General features: G+C 42.2%; 1 protein-coding gene across 1 annotated transcript in view; it reads left to right on the top strand.

Moving 5' to 3' along the window:
- Positions 1-1,776: 1,776 nt before the first annotated feature.
- The window catches only part of DGKK (diacylglycerol kinase kappa), a gene marked incomplete at both ends in the record, with an annotated part of 118,241 nt that continues 99,051 nt past the window's right edge, over positions 1,777-20,966 (top strand). The window contains 3 exons of the mRNA XM_080910888.1: positions 1,777-1,832; positions 3,482-3,589; positions 3,672-4,731. Coding sequence (XP_080767014.1) covers positions 1,777-1,832; positions 3,482-3,589; positions 3,672-4,731 — 1,224 coding nt within the window. The remainder of the gene's footprint in view (positions 1,833-3,481; positions 3,590-3,671; positions 4,732-20,966) is intronic.

The raw sequence follows: 20,966 nt of genomic DNA, 5'->3' as shown, positions 1-20,966 counted from the left end.
TGGAAGTTAAGGAACACAAATTCTAAATATCTGTCCTGCCACCAATTATCTCTGTGCCCTAAGACATGGTGTTTAACTTCATTGGACTCGTATTTCCTTATCTATAAAAGTCAAGGGATAGGTATGTGCAACGGAAGTCCAAACTTCCTTTTTTAGGCAACAGTTATGAGGCTCAAGAGAGACCATGTATTCACATGCAGTTTAGAAGTCAGAATGCATTCTAAGAACACAGCTTTTAAAATCTACAACCGTGTATCTCTTAAACCCTAGGAGACCAAACTGAAGGATGACAGGTTTGCATTTTAATCCAACCTAAACCGTCATAATCATCTACCTTCTTCATTGAGCTATCTCAGTAGCCCCCAGATGCTTATGATTCTTCTGGCAAGGATGATGCTATTCATCACCTCTTTATCTTATTCAGAAGGTTATTATAAGAGATTCTATTTGGGTTTTGAATATTGCCAAGTTGGCAGCAGTGGGGAAGGTAAGCAGCTGCTAAAGACTCCGAACACACACTGATTCCATTCAACCATTCTCTGAAAAGATGGACTCACGAAATTTATAACTACTGCTTTAATACTAGGGACCCTCTAGCACTGTATTACCGCTCACATTCGATACTGAAAATGAAATGAGTAAGAGGATGAAGAGCTTTAATGTTGGGATGGTTCTCCAGCCTCTTCTTAAATGGTTAGTTTAAAAGTGTTAGCTCGAGTACCGAGTCTCGAGTTCTGCTGAAAAACACTGCAGAAAAAGATACCTTACCTAGAAACCTGCAGTGCATGAGTTGCTTGGCAAATACTTGGTAAATCTTACTCTGGCTTCATCACTGGATTAGAATTGGAGGAAGATATACTAGCATCTCTTCTAAGCAAATCTTTTCCTGGTTTTGCTTCAAATAAAAACTGGTCCCGGAGGAGAGGAAGTATACTAGTTGCAGCAAATTACACACACACACACACACACACACACACACACACACACCTCGGATCAGGCACTAATCAACCTTTCTGATTCCCCACTACCAAAAAATGTCATATTTAAGGCATTGTATTCAAAACTGGTCAAAAGAAGAAAGATCAAAACAGACAAAATCAGCCTTTGCTCTCGATCTGGGACAGACATATTTTGAAGTCTTGAGACATCATTTCAAAAGACTCAAAGCTCATCTTAGCACTGCTCTGTCAGTATATATGCCCAATAACCTCCCCTCATGGAGCCAAAGCTGCACACAAACAGCACCCAAACGATCTTGCAGCAAGAGATCACATCATGGATTTTAGACCTGCTGTGACTGAACACAGACAGAATTATAAACAAGAGGTCATGTAACATATACATACAGTGATCATGCCAAGTTGTCTCCTAGTGCTGTCATGTTTGATGGCAAAATTATCTTCCTCTAAACCTGAGAGGCCATCTTACTTGGTGACTTCAGAGCCGTCGGTCTTTCTGACTGCACGTTGAAGCTTTGCAAAAGAAACATTAAACACCAGTTCATTCTAAGCATTTTGTTTGCATTTTGTTTAGTTTTGTTTTAGTTTCACCAGGGTATCAAAGGCTGAGAAATGACCTGCAAGCCTGGACTTACTAAGTGCTTAGATGTAACACTTGAGGGTTTCCCGAACACACAGGTGAATGCAGCTTCCTTGAGTGTGAGATCTGAGAGAGGAGAAAAATCCAAAGGAGGTGGGTGCAGGCGGGCACAAGGTGGCAAATAAGACAGTTGAGGGGCTCAGCTTCCCTGGGTTTCTCCCATCCTAGAGGTTAGAGATGGTCCCTATGCTGGGCTTAGTAACTGTCAAGCAGTGTGACATGTATGCAGAATGGTAAGTTTAAGGGAAGATACTGCTGCAAGTGTCTGAGAAATGCCGACTGCATTATAGATTCTGGTCTTTGCAGTGTGTGGGGGGGAGGCATGCATGAGAGGGCTTCAGTGGTATTCATTGTTAAGACAGTGTTGAGAACAGAAAAACACTGCAGATTCTAGAAAACTATTGGCTAATATCAGCTCACAAAGGGATAGGGACCAGTGGATGTTGTACTCTGGAAGACGATTGATGGAGGAGGGGCTGCAGATGGAGGGTTGCCATCCAAACTGCAGCATTCTCTGTGTGGGTGATAAATTCACTTGTCATATTTCAAATTAGGTTTATAGGTATTTCTCTCCCATCCAGCAATGCCTTGATGGGAGGACTTCTCAAATTTTAGTTCTATATGGCAGTATATTGGCATCTAATGTAGAGGTCTAAGATGATGGTTTGTAGGGATGTATGTCTATGGCTAACAAGGACTGAGCTTCTGAAGCCTCCTAATGTCATTGGTGGGAAGAGTGCTGCCGCAGCGACCTGTCCTTTTTACAATACAGTATTCCATCCCTAATGTCAGAGTGTTTCAGGAGCTTAAAAAACGAGGTGTGGGGTTTTGAAATAAATGAATTTTTTTCCTCAGTCCAGAATATGATCGGTTGCAAAGGTGTACACACACACACACACACACACACACACACACACACACACACACACACGTTAGATTAAAGTCTGCAGATGCTCAGGAAGTCCAGCTAAAAGAAGACAGTGTCTCCTATGGCAAAGCCTGGGTACTCAGATGCCAGATAGCTGCGGAGATCAGCACAGCCTAGCTGCTGAGATCGCAGCCTAGCCACCACCACCACTGTCAGGGCACTCTCTCGCCTTGCTGTCTGGCACTCAGGGCTGCATCTGCAGGCTGCAGAAAGCTAGGGCTCCAGTTCTCCCTTATCGCACTCCCTTCCCAAAGCATCGCAAACCTGGCAACCTCCTCAGCTGCTCCGGTTTAGAAAAGCGCAGAAATTAAACAAACAAACAAATGAACAAAACAAACAAAATTCCCGAAACTCATGGGAAGAGTCTCCCCACCCCCACCTTTATCCTCGTCTCTCTTTTTCCAATCTCTGCAAGCTAATTTCTTTTCCTGAGTTAAATAAAAGAGATCACTTGTACATCCTGACTTGAGAAGAGGGCAAGAGGTTGGTCCCAGGCTAAATCCACCTGCTGCTGAGATAGGAGGGCAGCTACCTTATAGAAGCTTAAGACCAGCAGCAGCTCCGTAGAATGTGGATGGATTGCAAAGACCCTCAACTTCTTTCTGTCTCTGTTGTGTCTGTTCTCTCTCTCTGTGTCTCTCTCTGTCTCTGTCTCTCTCTGTCTGTCTCTCTCTCTCTCTCTCTCTCTCTCTCTCTCTCTCTCTCTCTCTCTCTCTCTCTCTCTCTCTCTCTCTCTCCCACCCCCCCACCCCGCATTCGTGTTACTAAAGGGTTAACCCCGGCCAGGCTCCAAGTCCTCCCCACAAGCCACTCAATTCCCCCTCCTCCTTTTTTTTTTTTTTTTTTTTTTTTTTGCCTCCCCCTCCTTTCCTGCGCACGTCGCTAAGAGGTCATCAAGCGCTCTGCCCAGTCGCGTTCTCAAGCCTTACTCTTTCCCGCCCATCAAACCCGTAGCTGCTTACGAAGAGGTGTGCGCTCACCAAGGGGCGTGTCCCAGCTCCGCGAGACGCTGCGCGCCCCTGGGTTAGACCTCAGAGCTGCGCTAGCCATGGAGCGAAGCGGGTGCAAAGTTTGGCACCCTGCAAAGGGATGTCAGATAGGAGTGGGTGGACCGCCCAAGGGCTCTTTAGCCCTTTAATCTTAGGGACGCCGGCTGCCTGGACCTCAGACGGTGTGCTGCAATGGACGGTGTAGATTCGGTGGCCCAGGGCACTGCCCAGCCTCAGGATGGAGAGCAGCCTGCTGAGTCCCCAGAGCCGCCGCCGCCGCCTCCCGCTCCGCCGCCGGCCCCACCGCCGCCGGCCCCACCGCCGCCGGCCCCACCGCCGCCCGCCCCACCGCCGCCTGCTCCTCCACCGATCCCCGAGCCTTCTCCAGAACCAGTACCAGAGCCTTCTCTGGGACCCTGTCCAGAGGCGACTCCAGAACCAGCCACAGAAACAGACGCAAAATCAACCCCAGAGCCGGCCCAGGAGCCGGACTCAAAACCAGACTCAGAGCCGGCCCCAGTGCCGGACCCCGAACCAGACTCAGAGCCGGCCCCAGTGCCGGACCCCGAACCAGACTCAGAGCCGGCCCCAGTGCCGGACCCCGAACCAGACTCAGAGCCGGCCCCAGTGCCGGACCCCGAACCAGACTCAGAGCCGGCCCCAGTGCCGGACCCCGAACCAGACTCAGAGCCGGCCCCAGTGCCGGACCCCGAACCAGACTCAGAGCCGGCCCCAGTGCCGGACCCCGAAATAGACTCAGAGCCGGCCCCAGTGCCGGACCCCGAAATAGACTCAGAGCCGGTCCCAGTGCCGGACCCCGAAATAGACTCAGAGCCGGCCCCGGAGCCGGACCCCGAACCAGACTCAGAGCCGGTCCCGAAGCCGGACCCCGAAATAGACTCAGAGCCGGCCCTAGTGCTGGACCCCGAAATTGTCCCGGGGCCGGTCCCAGAACCTGCCCCAGATCCAGTCCTAGAGTTGGCCTCAGAACCGACTAGAGAGCCAACCCCAGATCTTGACACGGGGCTGGCCCTAGAACCTGCCACGGAGAGGGCCCCAGAGTCATGGCCAGAGCCAACACCAGAGTCCTGTCTAAAGATGAGTCCAGCACTACATCTGTTGCAGGTAGTTCCTGGAGAGAAAAGTGGAAGAACATCTCCAGTGCTATTGCCATTGCCGTCGCCCAAACCGCCAACAACATGGTCCAGAATAAAGGTAAGAAAAAGACCCCTAGGGTGGGGGCGGGGGCGGCAAAGCTAGGTAGGAAGATTATGGAGTTTGCTAGACTCCGGGTATCCTTTGAATTCGTTTGGCTACCACTCACGGGCCAGAAAGATGTGGGAATGGGAGAGCCAGGGAAGCGGGAAGTGGCGAGGAAGCGGGAAGTGGTTGTTAGGCGGGAAGCAACATGTGGGAAAAGAGAGTAAGGCTGCTTGGGGTTAGGAAAAGAGGTGATAGCAGAAGTGGGAGTCAGAGCAGTTTCTCCCATGGGGGAGGGTGACAGTGCAGTGGGCACCTATATCTTGAAAAAGCAGCGGAAGGCACCCCTGGGGAACGCAAGATACCCGAAGTATTGGGGGCTGGCTCGAGGTACTGATGTGGAAGACACTGAGGGGGAGGGCGATGGGACACACCTCTGTCACAGTCATTGCCGCAGAGGCCCAAGCTGCAGAGCCTCTGCCTGCTTGGCCCCCTCCCTTCCACTGAGGAGGAGGGGGCACAGCAGCTGAGATGCAGTTGAAGACATTCAAGGGAGGTGCCTGGTGCCTCTGTCCACTGCTGAGCTCTGGTACTCCAGGCAGAGGTGAGGGGAAGGGCGGCGCCCACGCGCACTGCAGGGGAAGGGCAAGGTTCTCCGGGAGGAGGGGGAGAGCCTGCGTTGGATCCACCATTCTGTCTGCAGGATTTCCCAGCAGGTAGGTGCAAGGCACAGTGATACAGTGACGCGCGGCGTCACAAGCGGGCAACTGTCACCCCGAGCCCAGGACCAGTTGGACTAGTACTGCAGTCCTGGTTTAGCAAATGTGAAAGACACCAGTTGGATTTGGAACAGAGGATGCGAACTACAACTTTGATCTCCACCAGTCTACAGCAATCCCTTGTGAAATATTGCACTTATCTGGGGGAGGGGGTTTTGAATGAAGGGTCCTCTGGCACTAGTCCATGCCAAAGGAGCAAGGAAGGTTTTCAATGTTTATCTCCAGTGTGTCTGATTTTCTCCCTGTCTCTGGTCCCCATAGTCGAAAATGGTGAAAATCACAACCAGGTGTAAATGTAATGCACTTACTTTAGCTTCCCCCAAAGAAAAACACCCGGGTAGAGACACAAGCAGTTAACGCGACATGCCAGTAACAACAGCCTATGCAGCTGCTTGGTGGGGACAGTCTTGAGAATCCTGCTGCTGCTGTCTGAAGGACACTTGTAGAATGCGGAGTGCAGAGCTTCGGGGTTAGAACTCGTGAAATACCCAAATATCTGCAAGATGAAGTCTACAGTGAAAGACTGAGAAAAAAAAAAGCCAAAGGGGTGGGGATTTATTTAAATAAATAAAATAGGACGGTGGTGACTTGGCCAAGGGGGAGACATATCAAAATCTCAGGGATGGCTGTTTCCCCTTCCTGCAGATATTCTTTTTTAAAGGAGATTTCAAGAAAGGGAGGGTGGGCAGCCACACAGGGAGGTTACCCTAACCCGAGGCTAGCTGTTGGCCTTTTGGAAAGGTCTGCACTGAGCTGGTGAGTGGGAGATGAGCAAGAATCACCTGATCTGTGGCCATCTCAAGTGAAAAACCTGGAACCAGGCTGAATAAAAAAACCTGGAACCAGGCTGAATAACAGGCCTGTCTCCCTAATTACCTGCATGGCCTTCGGCAGCCTCCTCCCTTCGGCCTCAGGAAGACAGGCTGGGGGGGCCCAGGACCAGTTTTCACCAATCCCCAGTTAAAATGATTACTCCTTAGCTGTGAAAGCATGGTTTCACCAGATTGACTGGAAAATATCTACTGCCAGAAATGGAGGATCAAGGCAAAGGTAGTCAGGTTAGTTTCCTTTAGGTCACATATACTGGCTGGGTGACTCACTAGCATGAGACAGCATTCAGAGGAGACAGAGACCCCAGGGGGTTAACCCCAGTCAGGCATTTGTTGATTCACTTATCTGTAGAGTTAGGAACTCTGAGGATCCATAGGAAGGACCTATAGATAAACTAAAGAAGGATACACGAGGTCTAGGTACATGGTCACATTGTTGAGCAGTTCATTTCTTTCCTGATATCTTTCAATTGCCCCCCGTGCAGCACCGTGGCCATTTGCTTCTGAGCTCCCTTCAGGCAGCTGACTTGTACGGTAACATTCAATACGAACAGGCTGCCGTATTACCTGGGGTAAGAATATTCTCCAACACTGCCTCCTCCAGGAAAGCTTGGGAAAACACACACAAACACATGTCACACACACATACAAACACATATATCCAAGCACACTCACCAAACAGACATACACACATACACATAAGCACACACACTAAACAGACATACACACAGACACACAAACAAACACACACACCACACACACATACAAACACATACACACAAGGACACACTAAACACACATACACACAGACACACAAACACACACACACTACACAACTACACACAAACACACACACTAAACAGACATGTAATACACAGACACATAAACACAAACACACCACACAACACATACAAACACATACACACAAGCACACACACTAAACACACATACACACAGACACACAAACACACACACACAGACAATCACATGCACACAAGCACACACTAAACAGACATACACACAAACACACACCATACACACACACACACCACACACACACACACATAAAACACATACACACAAGCACACACACTAAACAGACATACACACACGCACACTACACATAAGCACACACACTAAACAGACATGAAATGCACAGACACATAAACACAAAAACACACCACACAACATATACAAACACATGCACACAACCACACATACTAAAAAGACATACACACAGACACACAAACAAACACACACCACACAGACACACACACCATACACACATAGAAACAGATACACACAAGCACACACACTAAACACACAGACACACAAACAAACACTACACACACTACACACAAGCACACACACTAAACAGACATGCAATACACAGACACACAAACACACCACACCACACAACTCATACAAACACATGCACACAAGCACACACACTAAACAGACATATACACAGACACACAAACACACACACAGACAATCACATGCACACAAGCACACACTAAACACACATACACACAGACACACAAACAAGCATACACCACACAGACACAAAAAACACACACACACTATACAGACACACACACACACCACACACATACAAACACATACACACAAGCACACACACTAAACACACATACACACAGACACACAAACAAACATACACACCACACAGACACACAAACAAACACACACAACACACAGACACGCACACCACACACACATATGAACACATACACACAAGCACACACACTAAACACACATACACACAGACACACAAACAAACATACACACCACACAGACACACAAACAAACACACACAACACACAGACACGCACACCACACACACATATGAACACATACACACAAGCACACACACTAAACACACATACACACACCACACAGACACACATACACCACACACACATATGAACACATACACACAAGTACATATACTAAACACACATACACACAGAAGCAAAAACACACACACTACACACAAGCACACACTAAACAGACATGCAATGCACAGGCACATAAACATAAACACACCACACAACACACACAAACACATGCACACAAGCACACATACAAAACAGACATACACACAGACACACAAACAAACACACACACATAAACATGTACACACAAGCACGCATACTAAACAGACATACACATAGACACACAAACACACACCACATAAAACACATACACACAAGCACACACACTAAACACACATACACACAGACACACAAACAAACATAGAGACACACATACAAACACATGCACACAAGCATACACTAAACAGACATACACACAGACACACAAACATACACACATACAAACACATACACAAAAACACACTACACATAAGCACACACCACACACACTACATATATGAAATACACCACACACATATACACATCACAAATATTACAGACACATAGATGCATCACACACACATATATACCACATACACAGAAATACACACATAAAGAAATACACATACACCATAGACAAGCAAACACACAAAAACACACACATCACACATATTATGCACACATATAGAGTCACACGCCACACACACAAGAATACACACACTATACACACACACATAGAAAAATATACATAGATCACACACAAATATACAAACAGCCCACGCACACACCATGCAAAATATCCACACATCATACATAGAGAAATACACATATGTCACACACAAATACACATAAACACATCACACATATCATACACACCTGCACATACAAACACACATACCACTCACACATACACACATACACCACACACAACACACAGAAATATGCACATACCACACACACATACACACATATATACAGAAATACAAATACTACACACACACATATACCATGTAGAGAAATATACACACATCACACACAAATACACATACACAGTCCACACACATATACCACACAAAATACACACAGCTCACACATACACACATACAGACACATACAGACAAACACACACACTACTCACACATACACACACAACTCACAGAAATATACACACCATACACACATCACACACACCACACACATATTGTACACACATATCCCACACCCACACCACACACAAACATACACATATACCACACATACATATACCATGCAAAATACACACTACACACACCAAAATACATATACATCACACACAAAGACACACATACACACATCACATATCATATAAACACACACATGCATGCATATAAACACAAATACAAACAAACACTACAGGCACATATACACACCACACACATAGTAATATACACACCATGCACACATCACAGTACACACAGACCACACACATATCACACACAGAAAGTAAGCATGAAACTAGCTTGAAAATTCAAAAGAAGAAAGAGGCAAAAACAAGTGGCTGAATATAGCTGCAAGATTTTTGCTAACCGGTATTTGCGATGGATGGATAGATGGATGGGTGGGTGGATGGATGGAAAGATAATGGATAGATAGATAGATAGATAGATAGATAGATAGATAGATAGATAGATGATAGATGGATAGATAGATAGATAGATGATAGATAGCTAGATAGATGATAGATAGATAGATGATAGATAGATAGATTGATAGATGATAGATAGCTAGATAGATGATAGATGGATAGATAGATAGATAGATGATAGATGGATAGATAGATAGATAGATGATAGATGGATAGATAGATAGATAGATGATAGATGGATAGATAGATAGATAGATAGATAGATAGATGATAGATGGATAGATAGATAGATAGATAGATGATAGATGGATAGATAGATAGATAGATAGGTAGATAAATGTTAGATAGATGGGGGGATGGATAGAGCATCTTTCAGCCTGTACTCTGTTCTCTTTGGAGCATTCAGTAAGATTTTAGGGTCTACTAGCTGCCATTCTGTGCATATGCAAAACATGAGTCAGCTTTTCTTTCCCAGTAGCTCCCAGGGTTACAACGTTTGGGGACTAAACCTATCTGGTCCTCCCATTCTAAACTGTTCCGATTCCCAGGAAATGAGCTTTGGTCTCCCACCTGGTGGCAGTAAGTAAGCAAGGATGTGTGAATTGGTTCTTTAACAGCACGATGACTCTCTTGGGGGCTTGGGGATAGGACTTGGATGAAGTGGATCACATGTGTTTCTCTTCCATCAGCTGTGCCTGAAGAAGGACGGTTTGTATTTTTATTTAATGGATTTTGAGCAGTTACAGAATTAAAACGATACCGTATGAATGACTTAGAAAAGGGTGGGAAAAATACACATTTATGCCTTTGATTTGTGGAAAGGGGTTTATGTATCCCTGCTAATAATAACTATATAGTAATTACCACTGTCCCAAAGCTGTAAAAGTACATTTTTTTTTTTTGCCCAAAGAGCTGAATTTTTGGACACATGTTTTTATAAATCCCAGACTATTTCCAAATTTTATCATGCGAATTTACATACATATTTATCTGAATAAACATTCATTATGAAAATAATTATTATTTCCTGAAAATAAAATAATAAACTAGGTTTGGCACTACCAAACTAGCAAACATTTATTATATAGAATATTTGGTAAGTCTTACTCAATTATTTTATCAGCCTACCTATTTGTGAGTTTCTCAATGCTTGGTGCAATGCAGTACTCTTGGTTCTGTTCAATAAGCACTTGCAGAAGCTTGGAACCTAGAAACTCTGTTTCTAGCAATACAAAGATTTCTCTCATAAGTTTTAAAGTAAGAGTTAAATAACATTTAAATAAATAAATACCATGGAATCTGTTATATGTAATATATATATATATATATATATATTTATATATATGGAGTCAATTTAATAATATTCAGAATTGGCATTGAAAATATAAAGAGAAATATCATTAGTGATTTTTAAATAGCTGAAAGTCTCTTTATTCCAAAAGCAGAAGACTAATGGCGCTGTGGTTGGTTCCAGGGGCAATACTTTTTTTTCTTAAGAGCACAGAATATCTGCAGGGACTGTAAACAGCTTTAGAAGTACAGACTCAGATATTTAACCTGTTGAAGGTCAGGATGAAATTACTTTCTTTTCTCTTAGGTTCTTAACCTTTTTGTCAGACTTTTATGGTACCATCTAATTTATTTGGTATATTATGAGAGATACTGAGTATTTGCTGCAGGATGTTCTCAAAAAATAATGAGGTATTTGGTCAGTGCATGTTTTCTTTGTGAATGTACAATTTTTATGTATTTATAAAGATCTCCAGCTGAGGCTTCTGTAGGTTGGCAGTCCAAAATGAAGGGCAGTGCCTTTACCCACAATGACTTCCAAGAAGAGGTGGAAAAATCTGTGAAGGCCAAAGAGTATTATAGGAAGGTTTGCAAATTCATTTTTGCTAGTATAATACTTTACAATTTCTAGAATGTTTTTGTTTGCATTGGAAATTTGCTGGCTCCTCAGAAGAAGGGTAAGTAAGGACAAAGACAAAGTCTGATGGCTAGTAGAATCTATTGATCTAATAACAGTTCAGCGATGCTGACGTATTTCCAAAGCAATGACTCGGTTCTGCACCTGGTGCTCCCAGAGGGGTCCTGCGTACAGGACCCTGAAAAGAAAAGAGTAAAAGCGTAAGACCTTGAAACTATTGTGAGTTGAGAAGAAAATAAATATAAAATCCTGCTAAGGATAGGAACAGAATGACCAGCTCTCCTAAAGAAAATAGAGATACAGCCACTGTAGTTAATAAAATGTATTCCCAATCTAAAAACCATCAAAAGGGAGTCTAAAAGGAAGTGTCTCTTAGCCATTGTCTAGTTAAGAAATGAAATGAAGGAGAAAGAATCTTAAACAGTATTTCTACTCTTTAAAAGACCATAGAACATACTTATTTTGTTCTCAGTCCATAGCCCATGCCTGTTCTCTGACACAGATTATGGAGGCGAGAACAAATATTCCAAAGGGAACCTCTAGCAACCTCTGGCTTGGTTGCTCCCCTAAAACATTTCTCCCAGCTGTAGAAGATGTCCGAGATAACCAAGTCCAGAGAGACAAAGAGGAGGGGACTGATGATCAGGGGGGAGAGGGAGCTTGAGGCATACAAGACTTCCTTTAGGAGGGATTTTACGCTTACTTAATGCAGATGGTTGTACAACCTTCTGAACATACTATCAGCCACAAGACTTAGCATTAAAATGGTGAATAACAAGATATGGGAAACACATCTGCATTTTTAAAAAGCAAGGAAAAGTAAAACATCATCCTTTAGCCTCAAGATAATAAAATGTTATCCCCTGCCCCACAAACACATAAAGAAAATTGCAAGACTATTTAGGATTTTTTTTTTCCAAAAGGAGATCCTCTTGAACTGTACACACAAAACCTCTTTATTTACTCCTATTCCCAATGTTTAATATTATATATACTTCAAAGGACAAATACTCTTAAAATCCTTTACAAAGGGAATGTACCGTCTCCTCACATATACCTATTCTCTTCTCTCATCCCAGAATCTCATTGTGTAGCTCTGTATGGCTTGAAACTTGTTTTGTATACAAGGGTAGCCTTAAATTCATGTCATCCCCCTTGCCTTTGTCTCCAGCATGTTGGAATTGCATATGCGGACCTAGCCCCACGCATTTTCGCTTTATCTTTTTAGTTATTAAATAAAGGTTCTCTGATCTTATAAAGATTTAATTTCCTGGGAAAGGCAAAGAGAAATCCAAGAAATAACAACTGCTTTCAGGTGGCCAAAGAACAGGTGCCTAGTCTCTGTTTTAAAAAAATATTTAGTTTTTATAAGTGTGTGTGTGTGTGCGTGCACGCTCGTGCAAGTGTGCACATGTGTGTGCATATAGCTGCTTCCAAAGGCCAGAAGAGGACATCAGATTCCCTGGAGCTGGAATTACAGATAGTTGTGAACCACTTGATATGAGTAATGGAAATTAAACACTGGTTCTCTGAAAGAACAGAGAGTGCTCTTAATATCTAAGCCATCTTTCCAGCCCCAAGAAAACACACGCACGCACACACACACACACACACACACACACACAACCTTGCACACCTAAGACCAGCATATAAAAGAAAATACAAAGATCTAAATTTGGGTTTTACCACTTAACCCATCCATTTTCTTCAAATGTTATTTTTCTTTAGTGCAGGATATTCAGAATTGCATTGTGTATACATACCGTATTTTTACATATTTTTATTATTTTGTCATCAGATGATGGATATCTAGGTTGATTTCATGCCTTTACTATTGTGAATATAACAACAATAAAATATAAATTTACAAGGACCTCTGTAGTATGATACAGCCCTTTTGGTATACACTCAGGAGTGGTAGAGCTAGGTTACTTGGCAATCCTATTTTTATGAGGGACTCCCACAATTATTTCCATAGTAAGTGTAATAGTTCATATACTCCCACCAACAGTGAATAAAAATCATTTCCTTACATCCTTATCATCCTTTGTTGTCATTTATTTTCTTAAAGATTGCCTTTCTCACTGGGTGAGATGGAATCTCAAAGCAATTTTAATTTGCATCTCCCTGATGAATAAACATGTAGTCCATTTTATTTAAAAAAGAAGTATTGACAATTTTCATCTTTTCTTTTGAAAACTGTTCAGTTCATTAGCCCATTTGTTGATTGGCAGGGACCTTTTTGGGATTTAATTTTTGAAGTTCTTTATATATTCTAGATATTAACCCCTTAGCTGTAATATGGCTGGAAAATATTTTCTCCTGTTTTGTAGAGGTCTGTTGTTTAAAAAGAACTACCCCAAGCCTAAGAAAGCACTTCCTCAGTACCATGAAAGTCAGAAGAATCTTTTCAGTAAAGAAAGAAATGAGGGAGACAGACAGACACAGACAGACAGACACACACACACCCACTCACCCACCCCCCCACACAGAGAAGGGGGGCCTTTTATCATGGGGAGACACTGAGAGCTTTGCTAAAATCAGTGAGCCTTACCTTTCTACTTTTCTCCACACTCATGAGGGAACATGTCTAAAAAAAAAACCAAACAAACAAACAAACAAAAAAACCTCAAACAAACAGATAAATTCTCTTAGCCCAAGACAAATTGGCCACAATCTCAATAATATCACTGAACTTTCTTGCCCTAAAGAGTTTTTTTTCAAAACCAAGTAATTTTGAATTGATTAGGAAAGAAATTATATGGTTTTTTCCCTATGTTTACTTTACTAGCGATTTGGTTTAGACAGAATCTGCCTTCCTCAGTCAGCTTGCCTGGATGATGCTGTATGTAGCCTAAATTATTGGGGGGAGGGGAATACCAGGCTGTGATTTAAAATGCACTGCCCTTCAGCCTTTGATGCTAAATTTGAGGTTCAGTGACATGGTTCAAAAAAAAAGTTTACTACCTTTTCTATAACTTGGTCTGTGGAGAAGCTGAGTGGAAAGAACACCATGAAAATAATCTATGAATATTTCTATGTCAGCTCTGAATTGTGTGTGTGTGCGCGTACACACGAGCTTCATGTGCTAAGCATTGTGGTAAAATCTGAAGATTTCATACCAGTTGAAAAGACCACATGGATGAGATTTACATTTAGCATAAGTGATAAAGAGAGGATAGACACAGATACTATCTCCCTTTCCAGGGTATTCACTGTGAATGAGCAATTGTCTCAGCATCCTCTCTCTCTCTCTCTCTCTCTCTCTCTCTCTCTCTCTCTCTCTCTCTCTGTCTGTCTGTCTGTCTCTCTCTCTCTCCCTTCCCTCCCTCCCTCTCCCCTCTCTCTCTCCCCTTCCTCCCCCCTCTCTCTCCCCTCCCTCCCTTCCTCCCTCCCTCTCTCTCTGTCTCTCTTTCCCTTCCCTCCCTCCCTCCCCCCTCTCTCTCCACTCCCTCCCTCCCTCCCTCCCTCCCTCCTTCTCTCTCCCTTCCCTCCCTCCCTCCCTCCCTCCCCCCTCTCTCCCTCCCTCTGTCTCTCTCCCTCTTTCTCTCTCACACACACCCATACACACCCACACACACACAAACCAAACAGCATCATAAGGGAAGGTGTACTAGTTTCTGAGAATATGAAAAAACAAGAAATCTTGTAAACTTAAATAAAATTCTTCTAGCCCTCCATCACTGAGAAATAATAATTAATATCCTGATGATTTTTTTGTTTCCCCCCTGCTGAATTATTCTTGTAATCTACACAGTAAGACTTCAATGAATGTAGGACTTTTAAAAAATTACAATTGCGTTCATTGTTTCTCATTGTTTTTAGGAGACACATTAATTTTAGCTTAAAGTTTGTCTCATTGATCTTGTCTTTGATATGGCTGATATGCCTGTGTTTGGAACACAACTGTAGGTAAGTATTTGCTGTTTAAAGTAATACGAGTATCTAACCTGTAAAGAACATATTACACTTTGGGATCCAGATTTCACCTGTTTGTCTCCACTTTTATTTATTTTTTCCTTGAAGAAAAAGTGCTGAACCAACCCCACTATCTCCCTTCTGTAAGTTCACAAAAGAAAACTCTGAAGTTTCTGCAACTCTGTTGATCCACTTTTCACTGTATGCTAACTAAACATGAGATTGTAAGGAAGTTGGTAAATGAGATGCCTAGAAGCCAAAACAAAACTTTGGATAGTGATTATTTATTTTACCACATTGTTTGTGGAAGTGTTTACTGTGTTAATAGCTAATGCATTTAGCATAGTTTTTCACAAAGAAAGAGTAAATATAATACAGGAAGGTGTACTAATTTCAGAAAATGTGACTGAAGATTTTGTCTGTAATGCGCAGTATTTCATGTTCAGTTAGGTACCACTGACTGGGAAAGTATACCCTACAGGTTATGATATTGTCGAGAATTGCAAACAAATAGTAGATCTAATTCATCCAGCATGTAACAAACCATTCCGAATGTAAAAGGTGACTGTAATGCATTATTAAGATGAGACTATTCTTCAGCCTTGTCTGTAGCTCCTAGTAATTTCCATCTTCCAAAGCATTATAACATTTACTATTTCAGCCTTTGCTTTAATGAGCCTATAAAAGAGATTATTGGCCCCTAATGACAAGGATTTTTTACCTCATTTTTCCAAAGAACAGAAACTAGGGACAGAGAGTCCTAATCAATACTTAGAGCTTTGCAGAATAGCTCTGAAATGAGACAGTGGGCCTTTGGACTGAATGCACAAGCATTCATGAAGTAATGCTATCAGACTCAACTGACTCCATTTCCAACACTGAGCTGGGCATGTTGATATACACCTGTAATCCCAGGTCTTGGAAGGCAAAGACAAGAGGATTGCTGCAAGTTTGAGGCCAGTATGGGCTACACAGGAAGTTTCAGGCCAGTCAGGACTACACAGGACTACACTACAAATTCGAAGCTTGAGTTATTATTTACCTTTTTCTGCAGATAATGTCTCTGCCTGTTCTCTTCTGGGATTTTGAAGCTCGAGGCAGGAAATAAACACACAACACACACACACACACACACACACACACACAAACACACACAAACACACACACACACACACTTGAACAGTAAGACCTGAAACCCAGGGAGAGAGAGATTCCTTTAACTCCATGTTCTCTTAGTCTTCAATAGCCTGAACGTTAGGGAAGTCTTGACTCTCTAAGCCCTGACTCTAACAGTCGTCTATGAATACTGTTTTATAAGGAACTAAAGTGTTATTTTTTCTATCATAAGCATCATTTGCATTTATGATGTACATTTATCATCTTGCTGCACCATTTACTGACCTCACTAAATATATTCTTTGCAGTATAGAGAATAATGTGTTATATTTTTATTAAAATATCTAAGCTAAGCATAAGCAGGAAAGACATTCCTTTTTGCTGCTGGGTTTTTGACACAGGATCTCACACTGTGCTTTGGGTAGTCAAACTTAGGACAATGGGAATCTTCCTGCCTCTGCTCTCCAGGTTCTAGAATTGCAAATGTGAACCACGAAAACTAGCCAGGAAAGAACTTTTTATTTCAAAATAATTGTCAAGCTGGTAACCTTCTCACAAACTTCAGTTAGTACTTACTGTGACAGACAATGTCCCTCTTCTTTGGTTATTGCTTTTCCTTTCTACCTTGTCTTCCTTTTAGTAGAAAACAAGTTATTCTGCCTGACCGTTAGAACTAACAAAAATGAGAGACATATGGTCCCCTTTGTTTTGAAATATGCAACTGGCAATAAGATCTCCAGGATCTTTTGAGGGTACAGTGTTCACTTGAATCTCACATGGAATAAAAGCTCATCAGTTAATGTGTTTCTCGTCAGCTCTCACCAGTGAGCCCTTTTTGTAGAGCTCCCAAAATGGCTTTACTTTGCATTCCCAACAGCATTCAACTTTTAAAGAACTTCTTGAATTTTCTTCTAGTCCTAATAGTGAAACTACCTTCGAGCCCATGGGAGCCATTTTCATTCAAACCAACACAGGCCACTCCCTGGACCCCATAAGTGCATAACCATATTAGAGTGCAAAATGTATCCACTCCAACTTCAAAGGTCCCCAAAGTCCATCACAGTCTCAACCCTATTTGAAAATCCAAAATCTCTTCTGAGACTCGTGCAGTCCCTTACTTGTAACCCTCAGCAAAATCAAAGTAAAAAGCAGATCATATACTTTCAACATACAATGGCACAGGATATTCATTACCATTCCAAAATGGAGGAAAGGAAGCATAGGGAGGAAATACTGGACCAAAGCAAACCCCAAAAAGTAGCTGGGAAAATTTCAAACTCTGCATTTCTGTGTTGCCAAAGTGCTTTTCAGACCTCCAATTCCTTTCAGCTTTGTTGACTGCAAGACACTTCTTCCTTTTGAACAGTTTCCACTCTCTGTTAGCAGCTCTCCTCTGCAGGTATCCCACAGCTCTGGCATCTCCAACATTTTGGGGTCTCCAAGGCAATCCAGACATCATAACCTTCACAGCTTCACACAATGGCCTCTCTGGGCCTTCATGGAGGATACCCCTAACACATGCCTTGTCTCAGCATCCTTCCTTAGTTGAGGGAAATTGCATAGTCCCTTTCTTCTATCAACTGTAAAGCCAGAAACACACAGCTAAAGCTGCAAGCTCTGCTACATGCTGGGGCTGGAACAGGCTCCCTTCATCCAGATACATCTTCACCAGCTTTCTGGTTTCAGTTCTTTCCTTCACTGTCTAAGCTTGGCTGTCCTGGAACATGCCCTATAAAACAGGCTGGCCATGAACTAACTCAGAGATCACCCAGCCCTTGCCTTCTGAGTGGGAATAATTTCCTTTCCCAATTTGGAAGTTTAGCTGGGTCTTACTGCAGCATCACCTCTCCCTTTACTCCTTTCAGCACAGGTTTTTCTCTAAATGTTTTCATCTCTATGAGCAATGGACATGACTCCACTACATTTCCTGCTGCTCCTCTTCTCCTCAAACTGTACATTTTTTTTGCTCAACTTGCTCCTTTACATTATAGATTTACATAAGAGTGGCCAGTAATATCCAAGCAACACAGCCAATACTAGGCTCTCTGGAAATTTCTGCCAAAGCTGTTAATTCATAATTCTTCAATTTAGCTTCAGGCAGATTTTTTCTTTTCTTTTCTTTTCCTTCCTTCCTTCCTTCCTTCCTTCCTTCCTTCCTTCCTTCCTTCTTTCCTTCCTTCCTCTTGGCAAGGGCAGAAAGCAGACACATTCCTCACCAAATATGATAAGAATGGTCTCCAGGCTATTTACTAGTATTCTTATCCTTTGAAACCTCTTGAGCCAGGCCCCGATAGTTCAAATCACCTCAACTCTATTTTTTTAGTGTTCCTACTAGTATAGACCATTTAGTCCTGCTTAAAGCATACAACTGCTTTCCTAATCTAAAACCCAAAGTCCACATTCTGCCAAGAAACAAGGTCAGGCATATCATAGCAACATACTAAAGTAACTGGTGCCAACTTCTGTCTTAGCCAATGTTCTGTTACTATGAAGACACCACAACCAAGGTAGCTTTTATCGGGAAAACTTTTAATTGAGGCTGACATGGGTTCAGAGGTTCAGTCCATTATCATCATGGCAGGAAGCATGGTGGCATGCAGGCAGACATGGTTCTGAAGAGGAAACTAGAGTTTTACATCTTGATCCATAGGCAACAGGAAGAGAGAGATATAGGGTCAGGCTTAAGTTTCTGAAATCTCAAAGCCCACCCCCAGTGACACACTACCTCCAACAAGGCCACACCTCCTAATAGTGCCACTCTCTATGTGCCTATGAAGGCCACTTTCATTCAAACCACCACAAGGGGTCTTTTATCCACTGTAGACCACTTTAACTATTGTATATGATATGATATATACGGTAGAGAATTATTACATGGTTGTTTAAGAACTCTTAATACCTGAAGACGTTTGCTGTATTTTTTTATGCAAGTGCAGTATTACTCTTACAATCTAAAGAAAAGAACAAAGGCTTCTAGTTTCCAAAGTTTCACTCTGTCTATTTTTGAGGAATGAACTGAGTTCAGGTGTGAAGGATTTTCTGATAACAAATTCACTTTGATATAAAAGGTTTAGGAGGATAAAATGATGGATTTGTTTGAGTTATAAGGACAATATAGCTTCCCCTCCCTGACATAGAGAGAAATATTGGTATTAAATTAAACTGTGACTATCAAAAGTATCTGTAGTAGTGACATTATACTTGATTTAAAGGCAAGGCCATAGTGACATAAAAATGAGACCCCATGCTATTAAAAGGGCCACTTTGATAGACTTACAGGCTATACACTGAAATATTGAAAAACATAAATTTGATGAGGCAAGACCTACTGAAATCATAAAGGTAGCAAACAAACATATCTATTGATTTCTGGCCAACACAGGGCTATTGATTAGTGTAACACTTTTGAAGTGAGTTCGTGGAGCCACTTTGTGTGACATGCTAACCTATTAAAGCTAGAACTTTATAGAGAGGTTTCATATGTTTACTCTTTCAGACCATCTTTGAATCACATTCCAACTTTCGTAAGTCTGTATTCTCTATGATAACCTTCACATTTAATTTTTAATACTTATTTTACTTTTATTCGAACACACACACAGCTGCATGACTACAAGTGTCCCTGAAAGCTGTCAGATGGCGTACAGCTAGAGTTACAGGTGGTTGTGAACTGCTTTGACACAGATGCTGGGAACAGAACTCTAATCCTCTGGAAGAGCATCTTGTGCTCCTAATCTCTGAGCACTCTCTTCAGCACCCACATCACAATGTTTCACGTGCTGGGAATAAGAAACCATGTTTAGTTTCCAGTAAAACCTATCTTCAGTATTACAGACCCCATAAAATGTGTTAGACTGACCTTGGGGATCATTCAAATCAGTGTTTTAAAAGTTCTTTTAGTAATAGAATCTTATTTTTAATGAAATTATAAAGGAAAGTTGATATTAAGATAAAACAAATAATGATTTTTTTTTACTTCTCTTATATACTAAAATGAGTTTATAACTGAATTGCCTTTTCAATTATTTATTTTAGACTACTCTAACTATGAATTTCCACACCTAATTTATTACTGAATCTTTAGCAAAGAAAGAGAGAAAAATGAAAAAGAAGCAAGTTGGAGTTTAACATTTGGCTTAGTGTATTCTGAGATACATAATA

The sequence above is a fragment of the Micromys minutus genome (genome assembly GCF_963924665.1).
Source record: "Micromys minutus genome assembly, chromosome: X".
In the NCBI taxonomy this organism is placed as follows: Eukaryota; Metazoa; Chordata; class Mammalia; order Rodentia; family Muridae; genus Micromys; species Micromys minutus.
The sequence above is the reverse complement of the archived record's forward strand: the minus strand, read 5'-3'. Positions and strand labels throughout refer to the sequence as shown.